General features: G+C 39.1%; 2 protein-coding genes across 6 annotated transcripts; both read left to right on the plus strand.

Annotated features, from left to right (window-relative positions):
- Window positions 1–96: 96 nt before the first annotated feature.
- On the plus strand, window positions 97–5603 carry spmap2 (sperm microtubule associated protein 2). 5 transcript variants are annotated; one of them, XM_016677720.1, is made up of 7 exons: window positions 97–623; window positions 2860–2935; window positions 3014–3075; window positions 3168–3228; window positions 3535–3661; window positions 4998–5163; window positions 5245–5603. In XM_016677720.1, exons 2-7 carry the CDS (start codon window positions 2874–2876, stop codon window positions 5502–5504), a joined length of 738 nt encoding a protein of 245 aa, XP_016533206.1. In that variant the 5' UTR covers window positions 97–623; window positions 2860–2873; the 3' UTR covers window positions 5505–5603. The 5 variants fall into 5 exon arrangements, with proteins under 5 accessions (XP_016533206.1, XP_016533205.1, XP_016533207.1 ...); XM_016677719.1 differs by having other exon boundaries at window positions 105–623; window positions 2845–2935; XM_016677721.1 differs by having other exon boundaries at window positions 105–623; window positions 2845–2935; window positions 3171–3228.
- Window positions 5604–7339: 1736 nt separating this feature from the next.
- Window positions 7340–23242, plus strand: LOC103146571 (interleukin-6 receptor subunit beta). Its single transcript, XM_007564564.2, has 15 exons — window positions 7340–7465; window positions 10016–10168; window positions 11703–11850; window positions 13658–13818; window positions 13914–14077; window positions 14424–14589; window positions 16019–16101; window positions 16500–16731; window positions 17387–17575; window positions 17668–17772; window positions 19414–19560; window positions 20388–20519; window positions 20596–20692; window positions 20792–20873; window positions 21296–23242. The coding sequence occupies exons 2-15, from the start codon at window positions 10099–10101 to the stop codon at window positions 21929–21931; spliced, it is 2412 nt and encodes an 803-aa protein (XP_007564626.1). The 5' UTR covers window positions 7340–7465; window positions 10016–10098; the 3' UTR covers window positions 21932–23242.
- The last annotated feature ends 1327 nt before the right edge of the window (window positions 23243–24569 follow it).

Genomic DNA, 24569 nt, shown 5'->3' on the forward strand with positions numbered 1-24569 from the left:
AGCGGCAAGAAGACGAAGGGGGAACCGTATCTGATGGGGAAACGCGGATTGACGTAACACCGGCATCCTGCATGTTCTAGTTTTCTGCCTGGTGGTAGCTTCCTCCTCAGAATTTCCTCCTCAGAAATGTAACTTCCTCCTCAGCATTTCTCCTACAGCCAAAAATATCAACATGCAATGATCCAGCCTGCAGACAAGACTAAATATATCTGCATCCAATGTGTTGTTTGCAACCTGGGTACTTTGCGCATTTTCATGCGCATTTTTGCGCATTCCTTGAATTAGCACACCAACCTGCTAATTTCACTGTGAATGAGGTACAGAAAAGAATCACGACACAATCGAAGAAGACAGACGGCTCTCGACCAAGCTTCGAAAATGGTTCCGATACCACAGTAGTGTTCCTGAACGGGAAGATGTTCTTCGGACTGCCTTTCTTGAGTCAGATTAGCTAGCTCTAGAATTCCATCCGGAACCTTTGTCACACTCACAGAGCAGTGGGGTTAATTACCATAGCAACAGAGTACTGACCAGGCAGCACATTGCCAGTGTTCGTAGCAATGGAGACCTTAGCTTGGCACGAGTACGCCGCCTAGGGGCAAGCTGGCAGAAGACAGAAGGAGGTAAGCTCTGCATGACTCCTGACATTTGACCAGACTAAACTGACAACCACTTTAGGCTTTCCAAATAAATTCTAGAGTAGATAGTTCCCACAAGCCCGAACCGGAAGTAAGTTACTCCAGAAATGCGCCAACTTGGTAGGCAAACGGTAAACAGCGCTACATAGCAGGAGCATTAACAAAACTTAATTTTTTTAAAGGTTTTTTCTGCGCTTCAGGAGAACTAATTCAGTGTCTAGCAAAAGCACATCTTATGAAAATAGTCAACTAGTCATTTGTGTTTACCGACGAAGCTTTAATCAGGGGAATGATGATGTGTGGTTGTATTTTAAGAACGTGAAGTTGATCCGTTTCCCGAAAGATTTTGCAGAAACGGCAAAAAACAAAGTCTCAATATCAAGACGAAGGCCTATCAACTGGAATGTCTGTCTTCTCTATTACATGCTATGTGTGACGCATAATAATAAATCATTATTAGCAACAATACCAATTTTATTTACAAAGCCACAACTGAAACGAAGTGCTGAACATCAGAGATAAATAGTGGGACATAAAGAGAAAGCATAAAAATAACGCGATAAAGCTATAATAAATTAAATCAAATCAAATCAAATAAACATACAGTTTAAAATCATGTGATATAAATAAGCAGCAACTGAATGTAAGTTAGGCTTTTTTGTTCAAACATAGTAAAAAAAATTATCTGCACATCTACAATTTATGTTTATGTTTCATACTTTTTTGTAAATACCACAGTTGCAACCCAGCCTTATTCATCACCAGCAACCTCATCAAAACTCAACCCTTGCTAGGAGGAAATAAAGGTCTGGCTGGAGCACAACCTTCTCCAACTCATCAGCTCCAAAACTGAAGCCATCCTTGTGGGCTCTTCTCATCAGATCCAATCATAATCCATAACCAGCATCTTCTTCTCTGGTTCCAATATTCCTCTTTCATCTGCAGTCACAAATCTTAGTGTAAAACTGGATCCACAACTCACTTTTGAATCTCATGTCAACCACCTCTGCGAGACTCCCTTCTTTCACCATTTCCAAAACCCATCCCATTCTCTCCCCCTCAGGCGCCAAAAAAACTGGTCCACACCTTTGTCTCCTCCAGACTGGACACCCACTTCTCATTGGGTTTCTTAAAAAGATTCTGCAGAGGCTCCAGCACATCCAGCGCTTTGCAACTAGAATACTGATGAGAGTGTACAGACATGACCTCAAACCTCCACTGTCTCCACTGGCTTCCCGTTTCCACCACGATTGAATACAAGATTTCCCTCCTCACACACCAATTCATCTACAAAAATGTCCCCACCTATCTCAAAGAACTGCTTAACCCTCAAAGCACAGCTTGCTTGCACCACTCCACCCTCTGAAACCTTCTCCACGTACCTAAAACCAAACTGAGGCCTTCTGTGCTACCACTCCACATCTATGGAATGCCCTTCCTGACACTGAGGGTACCAGAGTCCACTGACTGTTTTAAGAACATTTCTTAAGACGTTTCTTTTTAGCCACATTCAAATTTCTTCAGAAATCTTCTGGTTTTATTTATGTCCTTACTCGCCCAACTTTTTGTCAGAGTCTTTCCATTACCCTCTTACCCATGCAACCTTGCATTGAGGCTGGTGACTATCTCCATCTGTCTTTGGGTATGAGACTGGGAAAACTCTGGACAGGGTGACTCACACCTGAAAGCAATTTTAGAGGAGCCAATTAATCAGACAGTCATGTGGTCAGAGTACCAGGAGAATACTCAAGCAAACACAGAGTAAACATGCAAACTCCATGAAGAAAAACCCCCAGATCTTCTTGCTGCAGGGCAACTGTGCTAACTGCATGAATTGACAATGTCCAAAATCTTTGAATATTGTTTCTAAACCACCTCTACCTTCAGCATGTACCTGTCTGAGAACAAATTACACAAAGTTTAACCGTATTTAGAAACTACTGTGCGTGACATCAGAAGGCAAAAGGTTGCACTGGATTTTATTTGGGCTTGCCAAATCAAATGGATCTGAATATAAGTTAATAATATACATTTTTTTAGATTTAGTTTTGTAAAAGGTTTTGAAAACCATATATCAGCTTCCTTCCACTTAGCGACTAGGCTCTCTCTGCTTCATGTTGTCTTATCATGTAAAATACCAATTAAATGCATTGAATTGTGTGGTGATGATATTAGGAATGTATGTGTCTTGACAATTTTTCCAAAGTGTGTGTGTCATCAGCCTACACTGCCGTCATGGGAACTGAAATTCAGCAACTATCTCACCGTACATCCGACCATTTCAAATATCTGGACCGGTAAGAATAACTAACACCAAAAGCTGATAATGTTCAGTTTCTCTCTTGTTTTTGAATGAGCCTCCTCTGGTTTTTCAGTCAAACTGCTCAGTGGCTCGAAAAAAAACCATCTGCGAAGTCAGAAGCCACCAACCCACCCCGTACGGTTTCTATTTTCGCCCCATTTTTTGGGTATGAAATTACAATTTCTTTGTGATAATACAGCATTGTTTTTGTTTTTCCCTGCTTCTAGTAGAGTTGGCCCCTACTTGGGCAGACTTGACCAGAACTCGAACTTTCTTCTCTAATATCCGGTAAATATAGCAGTTTGAAGAATGAAGCTGACTTCTTCTGATTTCTGTTTTTTTACCTTGTAAATGCACTCAGATGTACAATCTATAACTTGTCTTAACCTTTCTTATCTCTCATTTTGAAAAATATGCAGTTGCTAAACATCTTTCATGTCATATTGTGCATATCAAAAAGTTACTATTAACAAATAAAGGAAAGTAAATCTGTATGTCTCATCTAGTCAGCCTCCCTTTCTTATCATTTTTGCCTCATACATTTTTATATTACTATGACTAGATTAAAGTGTCTCTTTCTTTCCTTTCTTTTAGGCTTACTCCCATATCGAAGATCAGCAAATGGGCTCTCCATGCCTTCCCATCTGAACGAGTATGTGAACTGGCTCAACCTCGGCCCTATGCAAGAGGGTGGCAGCCTGAACTCCCTCTACCAATACCTGTGAGTAGCAACGTGTACACAGCAAATTTGGAAGTGTTCCATCAACTCCTACAGAGTTAAATTCAACACTTTGAAAGTGTCTATATTGGTCCACTCTGGATGGTGTAGAAGTTACACTTTTGAAAGTGTTATTTGTGATAGAGTTGAATCAACACTCAGTAGCTGAAATCAAACACACTTCAGTGTTAATCTACCCAACACTAGTGTATATTATCAAAAGTTAACACTATGAAAATGTTAATCTAACACAGAATGGTGTAAAATATATATTAACATAGAAATCTGAGTTTTCAAATACTACTGGCAGGGTATGCTGTGCTGGCGCAGGGGTTAAGCACAACCCACATATGGAGGCTCTAGTTTTCAATGTGGCTGTCGTGGGTTCAATTCCTGGTTTTCCCCTTCTCTCATTACCCACTTTTTTTGTCAACTTACTACCAAATAAAAGCCATTAGAGCAATTAAAACCTTTTTTTCCCCCAGAAACTATTGGCCATCAATAATCCCCAAATTAATTTTAAAAGACATTAGATGGCGCATTAGATGCTATAAAAACACCAGCACCAATTGCAGTATGTAATCACTTTTATTTCAAAACATCAAACACCACTGACAACAATATACAACAAAGGTACTTTGCACTGAAGGTGAAGTGTGCTTTGAAAGTTCATAGGAAGCGGCCATGGATGGTCTTATGATCACTGATGGTGAAGTGTCTTTGGTGCTGCTCGTGTTTTTCCAACATGAAGGAGGAAGACTTCCAGCCTGGAAGGAAAAACAAGAAATATAGCAGAAACATTAGAATAATAAATAAATATTTTAAAAAGTAGTGTGACCAAAACTAATCAGACTCACCTGTGTGTGTCTCCGTCATATTCATTCAAATTACTCTGCCCACCTGGTTAATGTAATATATGGTAAAGTGTGTAATATCCATCGAAACACCCATAACTGCAAAAAAGTATTTTTCTTCTAAGAAATTGACCATTTATTTAGCATTACATTATCCGCCGCAGTTGTTGCGTTTTAAATCTTCACCAATGATGTCCAATAACGATATTATTGGACAAATGTTTATGTTTTTGGCTATTGTAGTTATCGACTTAATAACATTTAAATTGTCTCAAATACAAATGTTATTCATAGGTTCTATGGTAGTGACTGTAATTATGTTACTTCACCCTGTTTTGTACTACACCCTGTATTTAGCTCCACCCATCCTCCCATCGTCTCTGACAAGCTTTACTGTCCCTCCTTAAGAGAATCGGGGGGAGAGTGAGGCGATAACATTTTACGATCCTACCAGATCTACTCTATCTGTGTTGTGTTTTCTGTAGGTGAGTAGAGCGTCACTGACGGCAGTGGCCTCCCCCCGAACTTGCAAGCTCGCCCAGCCAAAGAAGCGGTATTCTAAACCTGAACCTAGCCACTTATCTGAACCTCGACCTATGACCCATTTGACCTCAGCCCATCTAAGCCATCTAAGTATGCTAGCGAGTGAGTGTAAGTTCCTTTCCTGCAATGTTTTTTGATCAAAATGTTGCCTTTGCTCTGCCTGTTGCCTGATTGCATTTGTCTTTATAGTTCCAAAGGGAGAGCATCCGTTGTATCAGAGACAACGCTCAGCACGCTGGCCAGTTTCCGCCGCAGCCAGAAATTACTTTCCCTCCCAGAGAGTCCTTGAACTGTCCTGCCCCAGAATACGGAAAGATGTGTATGATGGATATAACCCATTTGTTGTTAGCCATGCAGCTCTCTGTGCTGACCCCTCTCCTCGGACATTACAGCTCTCTGTACCTCTGCCTCGAAAATGCACTCCAAAGGCATCACCCTACCACATGTAGAGAGGTGTTTGTTGTTCTTAGTATCATCACCAAACATCTCGCTGAGATCATCTCATTCCAAACAGCAGTAAATGTGGCAGCTCTGCCTATTGCCTCAGTTATTAATCTTTGTGTTTTTTGTGGGTTGAATCTGAGCGCATTGAGTCTGTTAACAATTTTACAGTTTGTTGTTTTAAAGTCAGTCATCACCGTATGTGAAGATGTTCAGTTACAGCTAAAATATTTTGAGTCTATAGGTTAAGTACTTTATATTATAAAACTTTATATTAAGTTTGTTACAAACAAGGTTCTTTTTTTTTTTGACACAGCACAATAACTGCCATCACATCTGTTACAAACAACGTCATTATTGCTATGGAAAAAAAAAAGATTAACTGTGCTTTTTGTACATATATCCAAATCCTTTGATCTTGTACATCTTGATTTTTTTTACATTTTTTTATAAAGTCTGTTTGGGTGTTTCTCAAAGGTTCATATTGGGACCATGTCTTTTTTTCCATTTAAATAAATAAATAGGTAGGATAGATGCAACTATGGTTCATGGATGATGCAGTTATTTACCTATTGCGTCATCATGCTATTTTAATCCATGTTTTACCTTTTTCAAAATATTTTAGTGCAGTTAAAATTGGTACTTCCTGAAAAAAAAAACTAAGCTTAATTAATATGCAAATAATTTGATTTTATTGCATTTTAAATATATCAGATTCTCAAACAATGTTTAAAAACAGATGAGAATAAACTGATTAATAGGAAAAAAAATGTCAAGTTACGATTTCATTTACCAGGTGAAAAAGATATGCAAGCCGGACTGGCCTCATGTGGAAAACTGATGACCTTAATAACTGGTTGCCTAGTATAGAAGTATACCTCTATACTACAAATGCTCTATACTATAATATACTATATATGCTGATCTATAGATCAGACTCTCTATTTACAGAGCCTATTAGTCTTTGATGAAGTGGTCCTGGGACCTTTGCTGCATGTCTTCCCTTCTTCTCTCCTGTCTGATCTCCTGAAAATAAAAGTACAAGAAGAACAGTTTAAAAGGAAATCTTTTTAATCCCAAGTTACCTACCAGTCTGCATGTAGCTGTGTGCACATTTGCGACTGAGCAAATGTGACTCTACTGTAAAGCTCCTTTGCGAGGTCAGTATAGTTATAAAAACACCATGTAAATTGAGTCCATCTAACATTTTCTGTCAGGTGTAACTTTGAGGATTGGTCCCATAGTTGTCTCTTTTTCATTGGTGAATAATAAACATTGAACTGAGACCTGCAGTGCATGAAACTCACTGGAAGTTAACAATTATGTTTCTGTTGAAGTATTCCTAGTTTTTTGCAAACTCTCCTCTGCAGGAGCTGACACACCTACGTGTGTTCCTGATGTTGATTTTATGAGCCAGGAGTGTCACCAAGTGGGCTGTTAAGGATGTGACATCCTGCTTCAACACTGGAATCTCATTAGAGCAGAAAATAAAGCATGCAGTTAGGGAAAATACTTCAAACCACGACTCGGATACATCCTGAAAGCGCCTGGGGCCCATTCTTCATTTATGATTAACTTGGGATAACAACGGAGACTGCTTTAGCGAAAAGTGTGGATCTTTATTGCACTATTGAGGGGAGCTGATAATGCAGAAGAACAAATTCTTTATTAATATTAGAAAAGTTTTGACGATCTCTGGTTTTCGCCCTTCCCAAATGCAGAAAATATGCGCTCTTCATCAATTAGATCAGAGTTTATTGAACCTATATTTTTAAGGACCTGAACAAGAAAGCCAATCGGGACTCACTGAGGACGTCACGAACAACCACCCCCCTCCTACTTTCACGCCCCGCTCTTTTCTGGGAGTATTGACACGCAGCGGGGCGGTGCAGATGTGTTGTCAGGAACCGCACATGTTGCACAATCACTGCCAAACAGACCACTGACATGCCGGATAAACCTTTTTCTGGTAAGTGAGCCTTTGATAGCCAACTTCTACCTGCTTTATTTCGCTTTGTGGGACACATGACAGAAAGCAGAGAGAGTGGGTCACGAAGCGATTTAAATTAACGCAACAGACAGCGTGTGAAGTTGTCAAATACATTAATAGCGACAAATTGTAAATAGAAATTTGACCTCTAATACACCGAGAGTGGATGTCGTCTGATGTTAATTGAAGGAATATTTAACTCGATATTTAACTGGTAATATTTAACTTGAGAGTGAAGGAATGATATCAAGTAAACTGTGAAACAATTGGGAGAAAAATATTTGCTGTTTCCAGGAATAATCTTGCAGGGCAGGGGTATTACTATAGTGTTGCGTCGACTTTAAGAGGTGGCATTTTTATTGTTCCCTCTTTTAACACCGCTCAACTGAATGCTGGTAAAAAAAAAAAAAATCCTATTTTCCAGTGACATTGTGCATCCAGAATTACACATATTCCAGAACATGTAACTGAAATATTTATATTTACTGTTGTTTAGAAATGTTCCCTCGATAAGGGGGAGGGCGGCACGAATCCGACCCAGAGGGGGAAACAAAACAGGAAATATGGGACACAAAAGAGAACAAATACGTATTCTGGATTAAGGGATTATATAGGTTGCTCCAGTCAGACTCGTGGTTGCTAAAACACTTTAGAAGGCTGACTGATTTTAGTGGTGTAGTAGGTGTAAAATATTGAATAAAAAGTTGTGCCTTCATGACTGGCTTCATTTTCACTCTTTTAACTTTATGACACGGGAATTTAAAAGTGGATCGCCGCTATTGTCTCGAAGTGTATTTTGGGTAAAACTCGTCCACCAAAGTCACCATTGGTCACTTGGCAACAGATTGCTAACTAGCCGGAGCATTTTTACGGACTAAGTTAGCATGAGTGGCTCTTCATATAAGCATAAAAGTGGAGCGACAAAGTGAAAAACAGAAGAAAAAAAAGAGGGCAAGAAGAAGCTAAATAACAAAAACTGGACACATAGGCCTATTTTGTTCGTCGTCTTGGAGATGACCCCGACTGCCCGCCAAAACTGGCAGCGCAGCCAGGAAGCCATGTTAATCACAGGTAGCAGCTTTAACAATCACTGTTCAAAATGTGTGAGTTAGTTGTAGACTGTCGGTGATTGTAAATTGTTGTTCTCTTGTTTTGGATGGACCTCAAAATGACATAGTTGCTCTCTGTGGTGCCAGACCTTTTAACCCCCTCTGTTGGGGGCATGTTGTAAAATGATGTTATCATGAGCTTTATTATTTGGGTGTAAATGGTCCGGGCCTCCCCCTCCTCCCAGGCATGAACAATTTTACCCTCCCCCAGTTTGCCATTCTTTCCTGGAGTGAATCATTCGGTGCTATTCTGATTGAAGCAACACCAACTCATTTGGTTCTATGCATTTACACCCTGGTGAGATTTGAGATCAGGTAACTGGAAAATGTCAAATGGTTTTGTGATAGGGAAATTAATGACAATCCTACGAGAAAGGGCTGAGAGGTGGAGTGCTTTCTGTCTTGACTGGAACTATGGTCCTGAAACAAAACGTGTGGGGTTTCTGATAAACTATGACAAATTATGCAAAATTCTTTTCCCCTCTTGTACGCTTTATCTTTTAACTTGTGGCTTGTTGTAGCAGAGGACTTATTTATCAGATGATGATTTGAATTTGTTATATTTACATATATTGCAATGGTCCACTATAAAATTGATAACAATGTAACATTTGTTGAAACTTCACTGTAAAATCCAACAGCACATCTTATTAAATTTAATTGGTTGTCAATTTAAATACGAGGGCAACCTACAGAAAATATTGTGATTATGGTGGAAACACTGGAAATCCTTGCCAAAGCTTAGTCGACTGAAGGTCCTCTAATAGATGTACTTTAAAAAAAAAATTGTTACAACAGTTCAGTTGTACCTTCATGAATGCAACAAAGGCAATACTCTTCAATCATGTGAAACATACATTGTTAGGCATATTGTCACACATCTGATTCCTGCACACCAGGTAATTTCCTATCGGATTTAAACTTATTGGTTTAATAGAAGAAGATTACTCTAAATCTACCAGGACTTAAGGATATGCCCTTTAGTTGATTGAGTAAACAAAAATATCAGCGTTTAAAGTGCTTTGTGTCTTCATTATTCTCATGTTTAATCAGTTTATTATCACATTTATTCACTCTAACCAGAACTGGTCAGTCTTTCAACTCTTTCACTTTATTATGTTGTGTTGACAAGTCTTCAATTGCAGATCTATCAAAAGAGTCCATTATACTACACACAAGAAACATCTGAGTCACCATTAAACTTAAAGAAACACACACTCTGCATGTTCACACTAATCTGATAAAGTTGCCAGATTGTGAAATCAGTTTGTTTCTATTTTAATAAGTGGCATGATGTCATTGCTGGTGGTATAGTTTTATGTCAACTAACCTACAGATTCAAAGACATGTCTGCAAGGTAACTTGTTGTGCAACTAATTTTAAAAAATCCACAACCTTTTCACTTTCATCCTAACTAAAGGATGGCTCTTCTCAGCCGTGTGAGCAGATGAGTGTTTATGCCAAATTGCTGCCAACACAATGGGGCAAACCGAATGAGACGGCATGTGGGTGTTCATGGAGCGAAGTTTAGCCACGGTTTGGGCCTTCCTGCTGGGAGCCGGACTCACTCTGGGTAACAATCTCTTCTTTTCTTGTCCAAAACATTCTGGGAGCATGTGACTTTCTGTTCATATTTGCCCTATTAGGGATCTGGGATTGTTTTCTTTTCCACAGATCAAGTTAAGAAAAACAATTGCAATGTACAACAAAGTCTTTCACTGCTTTGACAATGTAGAGTGCTGTTCTCTTTACCAAGCTTGTAATAACTTGTTATATATCTTTATCTCCATGATTTAGTATATAGAAAACTTAAAAATGTGCTTTAAATTTGCTGATCCGATCACTAGCTGTGCTGAAAAGTCAATCAACAAGTCTTAAATTTGTCAGGATAAGAGTTAGTAGAAACACACAGACTTGCTGAGCTTCAATTTAAAGCCAATGAAAGGAAATGTGTATTTAACACAAATTTAAATTGATCAACTGTTTGATTGATTTTCAAAGGTAGGAAGAGTCCGAGCCGAGGGGTCATTATAGAAAAGGTGCAAGCTGCTACATCTTGTACAGCCTGCGGGTGCGTTAGCGACTCCTTACCAAGTCAAGGAGTTGAAATAAAGGCACGGATTTCTGTCTTTAACTGGAATGTAGGCCTTGTTTCTACAGCGTTTGTCTAAACTGTCACATTTAAAAGCATTTTCAAAAACATCCTCAAGGGTCATTGCAGATGGGTGACAGTCTAAAGACACTGTCATGGCATTGAATCTGTGCTACGTTGGCATTCATGTGAATTATGCCGGCGTCGCCTGTAGTTGTGTGCAAGGGATTGGCTGTCAAATCAAAGTAAGCGTCTTGACAGACCTTCAGGTAAAACCTTGAGGTAAAACTGCATAAAATTATTCATCTCTGCACAACCCCCTTCCCGTTTTTTAAACACCACGGTTAAAAATGTATATATAAAAAAACCAAACTTTTTTTTTTAATTGAGAAATTGACTGCAGCTTTGATTTTTTTTTTCTTCATTTTTTTCTGTCCTCCTCCCTGTGACAGGATAGGCTCATCTGAATCATTAAACTTTTTGTAAGGTTTTTAAAATCATTTTTCTCTGACTGTAGAAACTGCATTCCACAGTTAGCAGAGTAACTATTTTATGTATGAACAACAACATCCGCCGTACTATTATGTCAGGCTCTCTTGTCTTTCCAATTTAGAGGAGCAGATAGTAGAAAGGTACGTCTGCATCAAATATTGTAACTTAGGGATACAAGAAATAATGGATTACTAATTAGAAGTTTGTAGAAACTGATCAATTTATTTTATGGGAAATTTGAGAGGTTCTAGGAAGTACAGCAGTGGTAAATTAAACTATATTGATAGTAATTATTCTTTCTTAATGTGGTATTTTTTACCTCAACAGAATAATTTTGGTCAAATTAGAGGTTATGCTGCTTTTTTCTCTAAACTTTCAAGATAACAATATGCTGCTGAAAGAAAACATTTTAGTTATTAGCTAGTAGTATTTTTTATTTTTTTTGAACATCACAAATCTTTTTGTGATGGCTTTACTCTGTGATGTTGTTGACTCCAGCTGTTCACAAACTTTAATCCTGCAGCCTTCTCTGTTGCAACAACCAAGAACGTCCCTCAATCGCTGCAGCTCCTCGGCTGTGTGTTCATACCTCGAAGTAACGTCACCTGCCACTGGACGCCTGGAGACAATCAGGCAACGTACTATACCCTTAAAGCTGAAAAAATGCTAAGGTGAGACTGAGTGCTGATCTCCAGAAAGACATTGCATGTTAGAGTAATCGGTTAACTCTGTTTGGCACGATGTTGTCATTAGGCTACAAACACAACTTTGGCCTGTTGCATCTTCACAGTTTATCTCTTTAAATGATCCAAACCATTTTTATAAAGAAAAAAAAACACACAAAGGAATTAATGGCACTGCTTTAAATCTTGTGATTTAAAAAAAAATATATATATTTTGATTATGTTTGTTTTGGCTATTTTAAGACGTACAAATGCTAGATATGTTTTTGTCTGTAACGGAAACTATAGAGGCCTTAGCGCTGTGGGTTCTGGTTGTTTAAGTACAATTATGGGATTTACAATTTTTTCCTGAGAAGCAAATGTAACACTTATTTAAATATAAAACACTTACATTTTTAAGGAGACTGTAAATCCCATTGATCTGCATGTGTTTTAAATTTATTTAACAGTAAATGTTTGTATCTAGTGAACTACTCCCAAGTTAGAAGTTATTGGCTCTGGCAATTACAATTTCTTCAAAAATCGTTCATAAAAAGTGAGTTATATATATCCAGTCCTGAATACTCCTCTCATCAGTTTGCATTTTGGGGTGGATAACACCTGCGATGTGTGGGCCGTCAATCATTTCGTAAAAATGATTTGAAAGAGAGATTAGTCCTAAATAGCATAAATATTCAACTAAAAAAAAAAAAAACAGCTTTGAGGTTTTCTTTGAGGTTTTTATGCTGAGGAACATGTTTTACTGAGACAGGAAGGATGCAGACTCTGATATTGTTGATGTTGTCTTTGATTAAGGAAAGCCTTGTCACGTACTTCCTCTGAGCCGGGTGTTAGTGTGGTTTTCAGGTGAATATAGACGTTTCTATTAATTACTATAAAAAGCTGTCAATCTGTACTATCAAAAATGATGTAAAATCAGGTGATAAGCAGCAGCTACCTTTTCATTCTCTGTGGATCAAGCATCTGTTGCACATGCTGGACATTTTCTAAGAGTGTCTAAGTCAATGGTTTGTTGGGATTGACTTTGTAGATTCCTTCCTGTCTAGTTGTATTTTACAATCTTGTTGCTGTTTGTATCTTGGCATGGCTTGTTGTCACACTACATTTTGCATCATCTTTATCTCTCAAACTGATATCAATCTTTGACCACATTGTTTGAATTTCCTTCTTTTTTCTTTTCCTGTTTTCTTTGAGAGTAATTTTAACAGCTCTTGCATGTATGAACCAATGAAAGTTGCAGTTTATTGTAGTATTTAGTGTTGTAGCTGCCTACTTTTACCTGTTTGCCTGTTTTTCAGATATATTTTGCTATAAAAATCTGAGAACCAAAGCAGCCTCCTCAAAAACATCAGTGTGCAACAATGAAATACACCAATGTGTATTTTAATCTCAGCATAAATAGAGCTGCTCTGTGCATCATGGAGACCGAGAAACAGAGAAGACAGATGAGGGAGAAAGCCGTTGAGAGGTTTATAGCTGAATTATGTTTGAATAAAATATGTTGAGCTTTGAAAATCTCTCAGAAAGACCATTCATCAGCAAATCAATCAAGATTAAAGTTTCATACTGAAATATATTTGTGGTCCAAAGCCTACATCTCCCTGAACCCACCAGGGACGACTGGGCACGTTACATTTTTCAGATTTTTACCGGTGAAAAATTTCAAATTGTTTTATTTTTTACTTTGCGGTTTGTCTTCATCTATAACACAAAGTCACAATAAAACACATTAACATTTAAGGGGAGTCCATGCTTTTCTCTTTTAAAGCCACCGTGTCCATGTGTCATCTTTAAGATCAAAAAACTTGACATTCAGCTGTACCACAACCGGGTTGAGCTGCACCGCAGGAATCAACGGATCCGGACTGAGGTTCACGTTTTGCATCAGCGTCATATCGCACAGCATAAGTGGAAATGTTTCATCTAAAATTCGGTGCCAGTCTGCAAGAATAGAAGGTGAGGCTGTGGTGGTCTTTCTTCCCCCACTTGTAGCACCACCATTCATCCCTGTGCTGTCGTCTGCTGACCTTGCCTCTTCTTATTTGTCTTAGGAAAACTGGCTCCAGTGAGTTTGAACAGCGTCCGACAAGTTGACGGTTCCCCTCACTGCCTGAGTGTGTCCTGGACAAGTAATGTGACTCATTTCCCCCTGGCTCCTTTTGAAATTGAACGTGGAGAGCTGAATTCCCAAATAAAGTTTACAGCAGAGGGAGAGGTGAGCTGTACCGAATTTGAAATCAAAAACATTTGTTCATATAGCAACATCAGGGTCTAAATGTTAAACAGATTTTCAGTTCTGTCAGGAGGAATGGGTCGTACAAGACATCTGACCAAAGTCATACTCTTTTAAAGCGGATTCTAACTGACCTAAGGGAGTAAAATATGTCTTATTTAAAGGCAAACAGTGAGCGAAAAATGTTAAGTGTTTTAATATAAAACATTTTTATTGGGAAAACTAAACCGCCCAGAATTGATAAAAAAAAAGAAAAAAACAAGAGCCCAGATAATGTCTTGTTTAACATAAGTTCATTTGTGCCGTTCTGTTTCTTTCGTCCATGCAGGTAAATGCTCAGGTCAGGAATGTGAGTGTAACTGGATATACTTTCCAGGTGTGCCTCTTCAAGCCATACACCTCGTATACGCTCGAGATTCGAAACCGTTACCTGGGCGAGGCCAGCCCCTGGAGCGAGTGGAGCAACCCATTTCAGGGAAGGACAGCAGAGGCTGGTGAGATGAAACAACATTATTTTAATAATAAAACTACTATAAGCTTATAGAATTTACTATTATCACAGCAGGATTGGAAGCTAGAAAAGAATATATGTCATTTTTACTTAAGACACAAAATACCCTGTTGTTTGAAAATTTCACTGCTGCTCTTCATTTATTGCCACATTAAGTTTTAATTTAGGCAAACCAAACAGCATGTTTCCACAGACACCACATACCAGCAAGCTGATGCTTGTCAGTTCAAAATACCTCTGCAGAAACAAATGTCCTTAATCCTAAATTATATGAAACAGTGTTAATGAGACTTGGTCAAAATTCTTCAATAAAGACTTGTCAGATTTTCCTACTGTAGCCGGTGAAGTGCGCGGCGCGGCGCAGTGAGGTGGAGACGCCTGCAGTAAATCCACAGTGATAGAGAAGCTATTACGTTCTTTAAAGGCCTGCTAGCAGTAATATATTCTTCTAATTGGAAACTATCATCACTGAGCTGCACCATTAACACATCCTTTTAGCACCCAACTGTGGAGTCGTTCTGCCGACTCTGGCCAGCTTCCTTTCCTCGTGGTTGCAGATGGTAATGTTAAATCTTTGGTTCATGCTTGTCAGTATGAATTAACATTTATTGCACCAGTCAAAAAATGTGTCTGTTCAGAGCCTTGACAACAGGCTTGGAGATAAATTTACTCATCAACTGTCTTTTGACACTTTGACTCAACATGTCTGACTTGTTAGATGACAGCAGTGCACTTATTTTCAGTTGGATTTTGGTTTCGACTTTAACTAGGCCATTTTAATACATTATGACTTAACTTGACCTTCTCATTAAAGCCCTGGCTGTAAGCTTAGGGTGGGTGTCCTACTGGAAGATTTACCTCTGCATCAGCCTCAAGATGTTTGCAGTGTTTATCAGTCTTCTTTTTCAGGTTTGCTCTTGCGTTTTGCTCCGTTTAGCTTCAATTGATTCTCCTCCCTAAACTAAACCAACACCCCAGTTTTCCCATTATAGTCCAGATATGTAGCTCATAATTTCATAGCTCACATACTTTTTCCTCTGCCAGGAAGTATTCCCATAAGAAGATGTTAGATTTTCCTTTAATGATCCATGTACAAAGAGAAACACAGTCATATAGGAAAGATATGAGGGAGAGAGTGATTTTAAAACTGTCTTTCCAGGCATGTCAGGATTTGTTGTCATTTGACTTCTTTTCTCACAGTTGAGAGTAAGCAAGGTGAGTCAGAACAGAGGTGTCGTCACATTAAAAGACCGTGTTTTCATTGGGTTCGAGACTTGTTTAAATCAAGTAAAACAAAGAACTGGTCAATGTGAAATACCAACGTTGTGCTCTTGCCTCAAATTAAAGTATCGACATGCTTTCATGTGGCTCCTTGTAATTACTTTGGTAATTTCCATGCTTCTCGTCTTTAGCCCCGTCTGCAGCACCAGCTCTCTGGAGGGAGGTGGGACCTATCGGCAGGAACGGATGGAGGCTCATTTCTCTGCTTTGGAAGGTGCGTGTTTGTTTGTGTGTGTATTGTTTGTGTGTGTATTGTTTGTGTGTGTGTGCGTGCGTGTGTGTGTGTAAATCTCAGCGTTTGACTCATGATTTCTAATGCCAGCTTGTCTCCCGCACATCCGTTTGAGCTTTAGAGTTTCACAGTTTAATAATCTTTGGATGTGATTAGTTTTCTTAATCACCATCTTTCGCAGCTGATTTGTTTTTGTATCTCCCTGAAATTACTTTTGCCTTTCTTTATTGGATTTTTCAGAGCTATTCTGAGATTATTATGAAAAGTCTTCCGCAGCTTCCTTTTTGTTGGCTTGCATTGCATGATCATAATGTCTGTCATGTCAGAGCAGCTTAATTAGAAGTTTCCTTTGCCTCTTTCCTTGTTTGTGTGATATTTAGCCGCTGCCTCGGTTCATGGCCAACGGCAGAGTTACCTTCTACAATGTGACTTGTCGGGCAGAGAATGGTCTGACTCTTAGCGATTACGGGAGCTGTGGAAAACTGCAGCCTGAAACCACGTCCTGCAGCTTGCCTCTTCCTGCTGGACGTTGCTCATGTAGCCTGACGGCATCCACCTCTGCAGGGACATCACCCAAAGCCTTGGTCTGGATCTCAGGCTCCTCTGAAAAAGGTAGAGCTACAGCCAGACACGTCACCCTGCAATAGCAGAACACCCTGAACTTTTCTGCGTTTGGTTGCCTTAAAGCCACAAGCTTCAATTTCTTTTACTGGGATGAGAACAAACTAAAAGAGCTTTAATCAGAGATGCTACCAGGAAGCGTATGGTAACTTTGATTCAGGTGGATACGTTTCTTCATGTTAAGACAAAGTCTTTCTGAAGAAACTAAATGTAGACCAATTTAAGAAGAAAACCTGTAAGAGGCTTTTGTAAGACTTTAGACTGGAAACAAATGCATTTTTATTACAGAAACGTTTCTTACAATACCCAATTATATTCTCAACAGTGGAGGTTGGTGTTGTTTCAAGACAAAACATGAAAAAGTTCAGCATATAAAAATTCTTTCTGCATCATTCATGGCGCTGGCAGTTGAGGCTTTTGGTTTCCTAACTCCGTTGCCTCAGGCCAGATGGAAGACAAAGTAGAGACTCCCTGAGCCATTGTGCACACTTGTCATGAACATCGAGATGACTTATGAAATATGTCAGTACAACAATAATATGCACCGATCTGCAAGGTTAGCTGAATCAGACGTCAACGACTGACAGCGTGAATCACTGCTGTGCCGTTTTTGTCGCCATCGCCTTTGTTTTCTCTGTGCCTCCAGAGCCGCCGCCTCCGGCCGAGCTCACGGCCACGCCGCTGGGTGACGACAGCGTGAAGATTCGCTGGAGGCCTCCGCCAGATCTGTCAGTGAGCGGCTTCGTGGTGGAGTGGGTTGCAGTCAGAGAGGAAACCAGCAGCGTTCTGCACTGGGAAAAGCTGAATAGTTCCTCTACGAAGCTGATCATCACAGGTAGCCCAGCTGGATCTCCTCTTTTGCAGTGGGAAACCGTCATGGCTAGATGTTTGTGTCATGACAGACATTTTTTTAATATATCTTTTTAGAGGGAGTGAAGACAATGGAACGTTACGCCATCTCCGTCAAGGCTCTGTATGGCGAACAAGGAGCAGGAGGAAATATAACGCTCCATGTTTATACGCAGGAAGGAAGTATGTGATCGACACAGCATGTAATGAGATAAAATTAAAATGTCTTTTACATCTGAGGAAAAATTGGGACGCCACTTAGGATTTAGCCTTTCCCTCATTAGCTGAAAAGACTGAAAGGAGACACTTCTTGTAGCAACATGTTGGTGTTTGATGTTGAACATTTTCCCGACTCCTCACTCTCAGTGATAGTTTTGAGTTATTGTCATGTTGGAGGCTCAAATTCTGCTTTAGCTGTCAAACATATGATCTTACACGTTTTCCTTCAATACACAGAACAACTCGTGGTTCTGTAATGGTGAGCGGGTGTGACGGAGGAGCCGTCACGAGTCGGGACTTAATTATGAGTCCGTGTCAACATGCGAGCGTTCCCTCACAAACATACACAATCGCTAACTTACTTCTGTTGCAGCTTAAACTGACGCGGTTCATCGTGGGTGCACACGCGGTGTTCCTGCTTCAGTTGGCATATCCATCCTAACCTGTTTTCACTTCCAAACATTTTCCCAGTTTTGTTTTCAAGCAGGGTTATCGGAACATACTGAGTGTTTTCTATTAAATTGAGTATTGTATTTTTGATTACAAGTTTATTTATTTATTTTTCTCATTATTATTATTATTATTATTATTATTATTATTATTTTGTATACTGTAAGAGTTTACTTAAGTTAGAAGTAATTGTTTTGTTGTTTTGCTTGTTTTTGTTGTGGGCGGAGCCTGTGGCTTTAAAAGCAGGGCTCTGTGCCACAGGGTGTCAGTCTGTGCCACAGGGTGTCAGTCTGTGGCTAGACTCCTGAGAAGTCATGTGGAAAGTGATGGACTCTTGCATTGAAGGTACTGCTGTTTGTCTGATTTTAACCTGCCTTGGATGTCCTTGTATCTGCACCTGCCATCTTTGTTCACTTGAAGAAGAGCTAAATAAATTTCACTAAAGTGATCTCTGGCCTTGGGCAGTCATTTTTTGTTTGTCCAAGTCATAAGAGAACCCTGTCACAGCGGGTCATGACTTATTAAGAAAGTAAAAGTGAGGTTTTGGCTTCCTTTGGAAAACCTGTGCTTAGTTACTGGGCAACTAGTCTGCAGAATTGTTATGGGCAAACATTTTCACCTCACTTGTTTGTTTTTATAAAGTTACTAGTGAAATCATTTAAAATCTTAACATTAATCTCTACAATTTTGAACGAGAATGATCAGCTGCAGTCCAAGCTTAAAAAAAAACAAAAAACAAAAAAAAAGACTCCAAAATAATCTTTTAAGTTTTTCACTGAGTCTCCGATCAGTCCTCACCTGCAGCAAACTTAACAATACCTAATTTACCAGGTGATATTTTCAGATTTCCTGTAAACGTGAAACTTTATGAAGTCAAAAACACAGTAGGCCATTAGATGACTGCTCTAGCACCCCCTACCACCAAGTTTTCTGGGGGGAAACCCTGAATTCATCATAAGAAACTTAGTAGTTGAGTTCATTTTTACTCATTGTCTCCTTCACTCCTCCTACTGCCTGACTGACAGTGACAGAGCTACATTTTGCAAAACTTACATTTTAAATGTATCCAGAACCAGTCAGGTGTTTTTAAAGAAAAAAGGTCTTTTTTATTTTACACTAAGCTGTAACATTTCTCCTCCCGTTCTGCATCTGCAGCGCCCTCAGCTGGTCCCGATGTGCGGGTGGAGCACATTTCTGAAACCTCGGTGGAGCTCAGCTGGAGTCCCGTACCTGTGGAGCAGCTTCATGGCTTCATTAGGAGCTACGCCCTCGTTTGCACCACCCGAAACCAGCTGGCAAGGAGTGAGCACAGAGTCACACACAGAGCTTTCATTCCCTCGGATATACAGACTGCTGCTGAATTTTCCTTTGGTCTAGTAACAATGCTGACATATTTGTTGTGTTTCTTAATTTACTTTTTATTTCGTAATGCTACCTCGATAGTGACTGTGAAAGAAACCACAAAGAAATTTGATGTGATAGACCAACACAAAGTTTCTATGTCCTTCTGTTTCTGGATGTAGAAAGAGAAGCAAAATTATATCTGGTTCTGATTTTTAGTTAGTTTAGTTTATCGGTTTATTTAGTTGGTTCATTTATTTATTTATTTAGTTACTTAGTTTGTTTGTTTAGTCATTTATTTATGTAGATCCTGTGCAGTTTACTCTACCTCCTTTGCACATCTAGTGTGTCTTTATCTAAACCAGAACTGCAACTAATGATTAGTTTAGTAATCAATTATTCTGGTGATTAATCAATTAATTGGATAAAAAGATTTTAGCTATTTAAGCTTTTTTTTTAAACATTAAAAATCCATTATATAACATTGAGATTAAATCACGCTATCAACAGTACTGGAGTCTTTATTAATCAAGTTACAGGATTTTACTTTGGTGTTTCAGAGTGATAGGAGCTGAATACAAGTGCAAGCCACACTTTTCAGATAATTTTATTTATCAGTCCAGTCAAGTTTATTTATATATTGCATATCAGCAACAAGGCATGATACCTGTTTTACTGTTTTCTTGGTCCATCTCATAAAATCAAAGTGAAAATCGGGTTTGTGGAGTATGGATGCTTCGACGTTGAATTAAATTAAATCTTTTAAACTATTTTCACTGTTTTCTCAGGTGTAACTGTGCCAGGCGACCTCCACCGCTACACTCTGGAGAATATGTCGCCTGGTATTTACGACATATTCATTCGCGCCAGCACCGTCGCCGGTACTGGTCCAGCTGGGAACCCGGCTAACGTTCACATTGGTAAAGCCCAACATGCGCTCAATATCAGCAGACGGCGTAAAACCGATGGCTTTAACTCGGCTTTATGTGTGTGAAGGCTCCGAGGAAATATCGATAGTGATCTGCATCATCGTTCCACTGCTGCTGATGTCACTGGTGTCGATTCTGATACTCCTTCTGGCTCAGATGAGAGTGTAAGACATAATGTTGTGTTTTGGTTCTTGTAGTAAAGCAGAAGCCTTTCTTTATGACGTCTATGTTTTATTTTAATAATTCTCCCTCTGCTTTTTTAGGATAAAGAAGAAGCTCTTCCATAGAGTGCCAGATCCTTCTAACAGCACCGTGTCTCAGTGGAACCCTACAACCAGCTTCGAGGTAACGGGGCTCAGAAAATGTTCAGGTCGTTTTAAGTTAAGGAAATGATAGAACTTTATGAGACATATATTTTGTATTTTATTACTACCCTATTTGATTAATTTCAATCAAACTGTTCAGTTTGTTTAAATTCAGTTTAACATTTGTTTTAATTGAATTTATTAACGTCCGGTCCTGTCTGCTGTGATTCAGTTTAGTTCAATCCATTAAAACTTCATTTCCAGTCTATTTCAGGTGAGTTTAGTTCAGTAACTCGATTTAAAGGGACATATTGAGTGACATGGCGTATGTTATCTTCTTTATATACTTTCGCCCTACATTCGTTTTTATCTCTGTGGGTTTGGAGGCTCCACATCTGCAGCTAGATGCTTGTATCTGCCACGCAGCAGAAGCTTAAAATAACTTGTTTGTTTTAACCTCAGAATAAGAAGCTGATTATGGAGCAAGAGAAGCCAGAAGTCAGCTTCCCTGAAGTCATCGGGAGGCGAGATCCAGAGTGGGCCCACAGCTACTTACCCATCTGCAAAGCTCAGCTCTGTCTCGACCCGCAGCTCTCCTCTTTCCCGGCCAGAGCATCAGATAGAGGATATATCACAAACATGACCAAGACCCAGTCTGCCGATGATCTTTCCATCAGGCCCTGCAGCTACTCCACTGTCCTCTACAACCAGTGCAACCAGAACCCGCCGTCCTCTCCTCAGGCCGGTCAGAAAGCCGATATCCGCCATAATGACAGTAACCAGCCAGCAGATGGAGTCAGTGAGTCATCAGTCTTCCGGTTTACGGAGTCAGAAGAACAGAAAGCCTTCGCTGTTTTTCTGGAGCGCCTTAAAAGCCTTCAGTCTTCTTCACCGGACTTCAGCGGTACTCCTCCTTCCTGCGTCTCACTTCCTCACCAGACTGATTCACCGAGGTTAAACGCGACGCTGTCAGCTTACAGGAAACTTCCGTCTGACAGCTTTGCATCAACATTTCCCTCTCTTGCCTTTATGGATTTATCCTCATCCCCTGTGGAGTTTGGCCCTTACATCTCCTCTGATCGCTACATTAAGATTTAAGATTATGAACCAAGACGTTATTTTCTAGCACGAAGTGTCATAGATCTCTCCCAAAATGTAATTACACTGGGGTATCCCTTTTGAAAGGGATAATATCTCAGTTTTTAATTATTCGTTAATTTAAAAAAATTATTTATACCCTTGTATCAATGGAGACGTCTTCGATGCTTTTTGCTTACCTGCTCTGGTATTTTTGCTCATTTATGTTTCGCAATGAGCTCAACGTTTGTGAGGCTGGTTTGCACCATTAGTGAATCAGTCACATGAGAGCAACCTGATAAGTTTTGGTCAAATCGTGTTAGCAAATACTGACTGTAGTACCTGTGTAATAATAATGATTCTGTCAAATAAAGTTGTGGAAGTCAACTTCAGATAAAACAAAACAAAAATAGTTACTGTCTAAATGCGTCTGGACCTCACAGTGATTTAAAGATATATATATATATATGTGTGTGTGTGTATATATGTTCTCTTATTGATGGTTGTAATATGTCTTTGTTTTAAAAACTCGGTTGAAAGCTCATTAAGTTTACGTGAGCCAAAGTTTCGCTAAACATTCCACTCATTTCTCTAAATTTATGATCACAGAGCTGTGAAAATGTCGAGTCGCTGCTTTTTTCGGTGTTTGAGCCGTTTTGAAGTTTTTTAATGTGAATATTTGACTCTTTATGCCCAGTGGGGCGACAGTGACAGCTCATCCTCTAACCGGTCTGAGGAAGACGCTTCGCCCGCCTCGCCTCCGTCAGGCTGCTCCTCAGCACCGCCAGTGTGTGAATGTGTGTGTGAATGTAGCGTGCGGCGCGATGGGTTTGATAAAGCGCTGTGCAAGTACAGGACATTTACCGTTTTACTTTATGTTGGGAATGAAACGTATGTCTTAAACTGTAAATAGCAAACTGTTGTGCCTTTAACTTTCACTCGAATGTTTAAAACTTTTACTTCTATTTATGTATGCAGCTGAAAACCAATGCAGCTTTCCCTTTGTTGATTGGTGGGATTTTGTGTTAACAAGTTTGAATCTAAAATCTTGCATAATTTCGACATAACTGTATTCCAGCACGGCAAGAAGTTGTATTTACGTTTCTTGTTTTCTGATCAAACTTGTTCTGTTCCCTCTCACATTGCTGCATTTTGGAGAGTGACCTGGGACTGTGAAAAAACCGTTGTCTAGTTTGTAGATCTGCAAAAAGCAAACTGCTGAAGTAGGATTCAGCTTCAAAGAAATTAGGCATGTTTATAGCATGTTTTAAATTTGTGATTTTATTAAAACATCTGCCTTGTCCATAAAGCTTTTCTGCCTTGAAAAATGTTGACACCGCTTTATTGACGCCTGTTTTTTACATAAAGTTTAAAATATTTAACAGTAATTAAAATTAACTTAGGTGTGAAAAAAAAAAATTACAAAGAGGAACTTATTTTAGTTACTGTGATAGAAGAGTTAAAATGTGTGTTTCTTGTCCTTTACATTTTGAAGAAGTGGTTAAAAAGTGTGACCATGTACAGTTGAAACCAGATTACAACCTTTTCCTGTTTTTAGTTCAGTTAGAATTACCAACATTATTTCTATTTTACATATAAGTGATATATATGTATATTTTTTTAGATGTTCTTTTAACTTTTTTTGCGTTAAACAATAATTTCTTGTACAAACAGATGCTTTACAGATAAGAGGGGTGCGGGTTGGAGTCCCCCCATTGATTGTTTATTCACTGTTGCATGATTCTGTGTTTTTGTGTTTAGTGATGTAAAGCACTTTGAAATGCCATGATGCTGAAATGTGCCATACAAATAAAATTTGATTTGGTTTGATTTGAAGCTTAAACTAAAGCTTTAATCTCTTGACTGGTTTATTTAGGTGCTGCTTTAATATTTCCACGATGTTCTGTCCTTTATTTCATGAAGTGCACATTCTGCCACGATGTTCAAACTTTACAGCTGGAATATTGTTATCGGGATTTTGAAGCTCCCACCGTTTTTATCCATATATTGTATAACAAAATTCACTGAGGCTGATGAAGCTTTTCTTCCAAACGTGCAGAAAAAGAGTAAAAGTTTCAATCCTGCCACCTGCTGGCCAGCTAAAGCTATTGCACCCTCCCAATAGAAGCGCCGACACTTTAATTCATCTCAATAAGAAAAGTGCAGAAGAGACTGTGGTCGCTCAGATTCACTGATATTTTATTCATTTATGCTAATTACTAATTTAAATAATCTAGACTTTGTGTTTACTATTTTTTATCAGTACACGGAGAATGCAGTTTTGATTAGTTATTGTGTGGACGACAGTAAAGTTCCCTTGTTTTATCTTGGTTGCTGCACTAGAACATAAACTGACTTGTACACACATTTACTTAAACTCTTAAAAAAAAAAAACACTCCCGATTGAACAAGTGAAATCAGAACAAAAGCTTCGGTATCATTGCTCATCACTTCAAACACATTTTAGTTTCATCAGCTCTCGATCCAGCAGCTGGTTTTGGAGTAAAATCTTTTTCCATGGTGGTTCAGAACTAATTTACCAACATGATTCTTCTTTAGCTGAGGTCTATCTACACATTTTGAATCACAAACACATCTTTCTCTGGGACACAGAACCAGAGAATGGATTTTTCCACGATGCCACATGGAGGCAAAGTGT

Source organism: Poecilia formosa, unplaced genomic scaffold, assembly GCF_000485575.1.
Source record: "Poecilia formosa unplaced genomic scaffold, Poecilia_formosa-5.1.2 Scaffold160, whole genome shotgun sequence".
Lineage (NCBI taxonomy): Eukaryota > Metazoa > Chordata > Actinopteri > Cyprinodontiformes > Poeciliidae > Poecilia > Poecilia formosa.

Coding starts and splice junctions, on each gene's coding strand:
- spmap2 (XM_016677720.1), top strand. CDS start 2,874: ATGGGAACTGAAATTCAGCAACTATCTCACCGTACATCCGACCATTTC. Junction 3,662..4,997: donor AACTCCCTCTACCAATACCT/GTGAGTAGCAAC, acceptor TGTTTTCTGTAG/GTGAGTAGAGCGTCACTGAC. Junction 5,164..5,244: donor AAGTATGCTAGCGAGTGAGT/GTAAGTTCCTTT, acceptor TTGTCTTTATAG/TTCCAAAGGGAGAGCATCCG.
- LOC103146571 (XM_007564564.2), top strand. CDS start 10,099: ATGTGGGTGTTCATGGAGCGAAGTTTAGCCACGGTTTGGGCCTTCCTG. Junction 16,102..16,499: donor TCATTTCTCTGCTTTGGAAG/GTGCGTGTTTGT, acceptor TGTGATATTTAG/CCGCTGCCTCGGTTCATGGC. Junction 17,773..19,413: donor TGTTTATACGCAGGAAGGAA/GTATGTGATCGA, acceptor CTGCATCTGCAG/CGCCCTCAGCTGGTCCCGAT.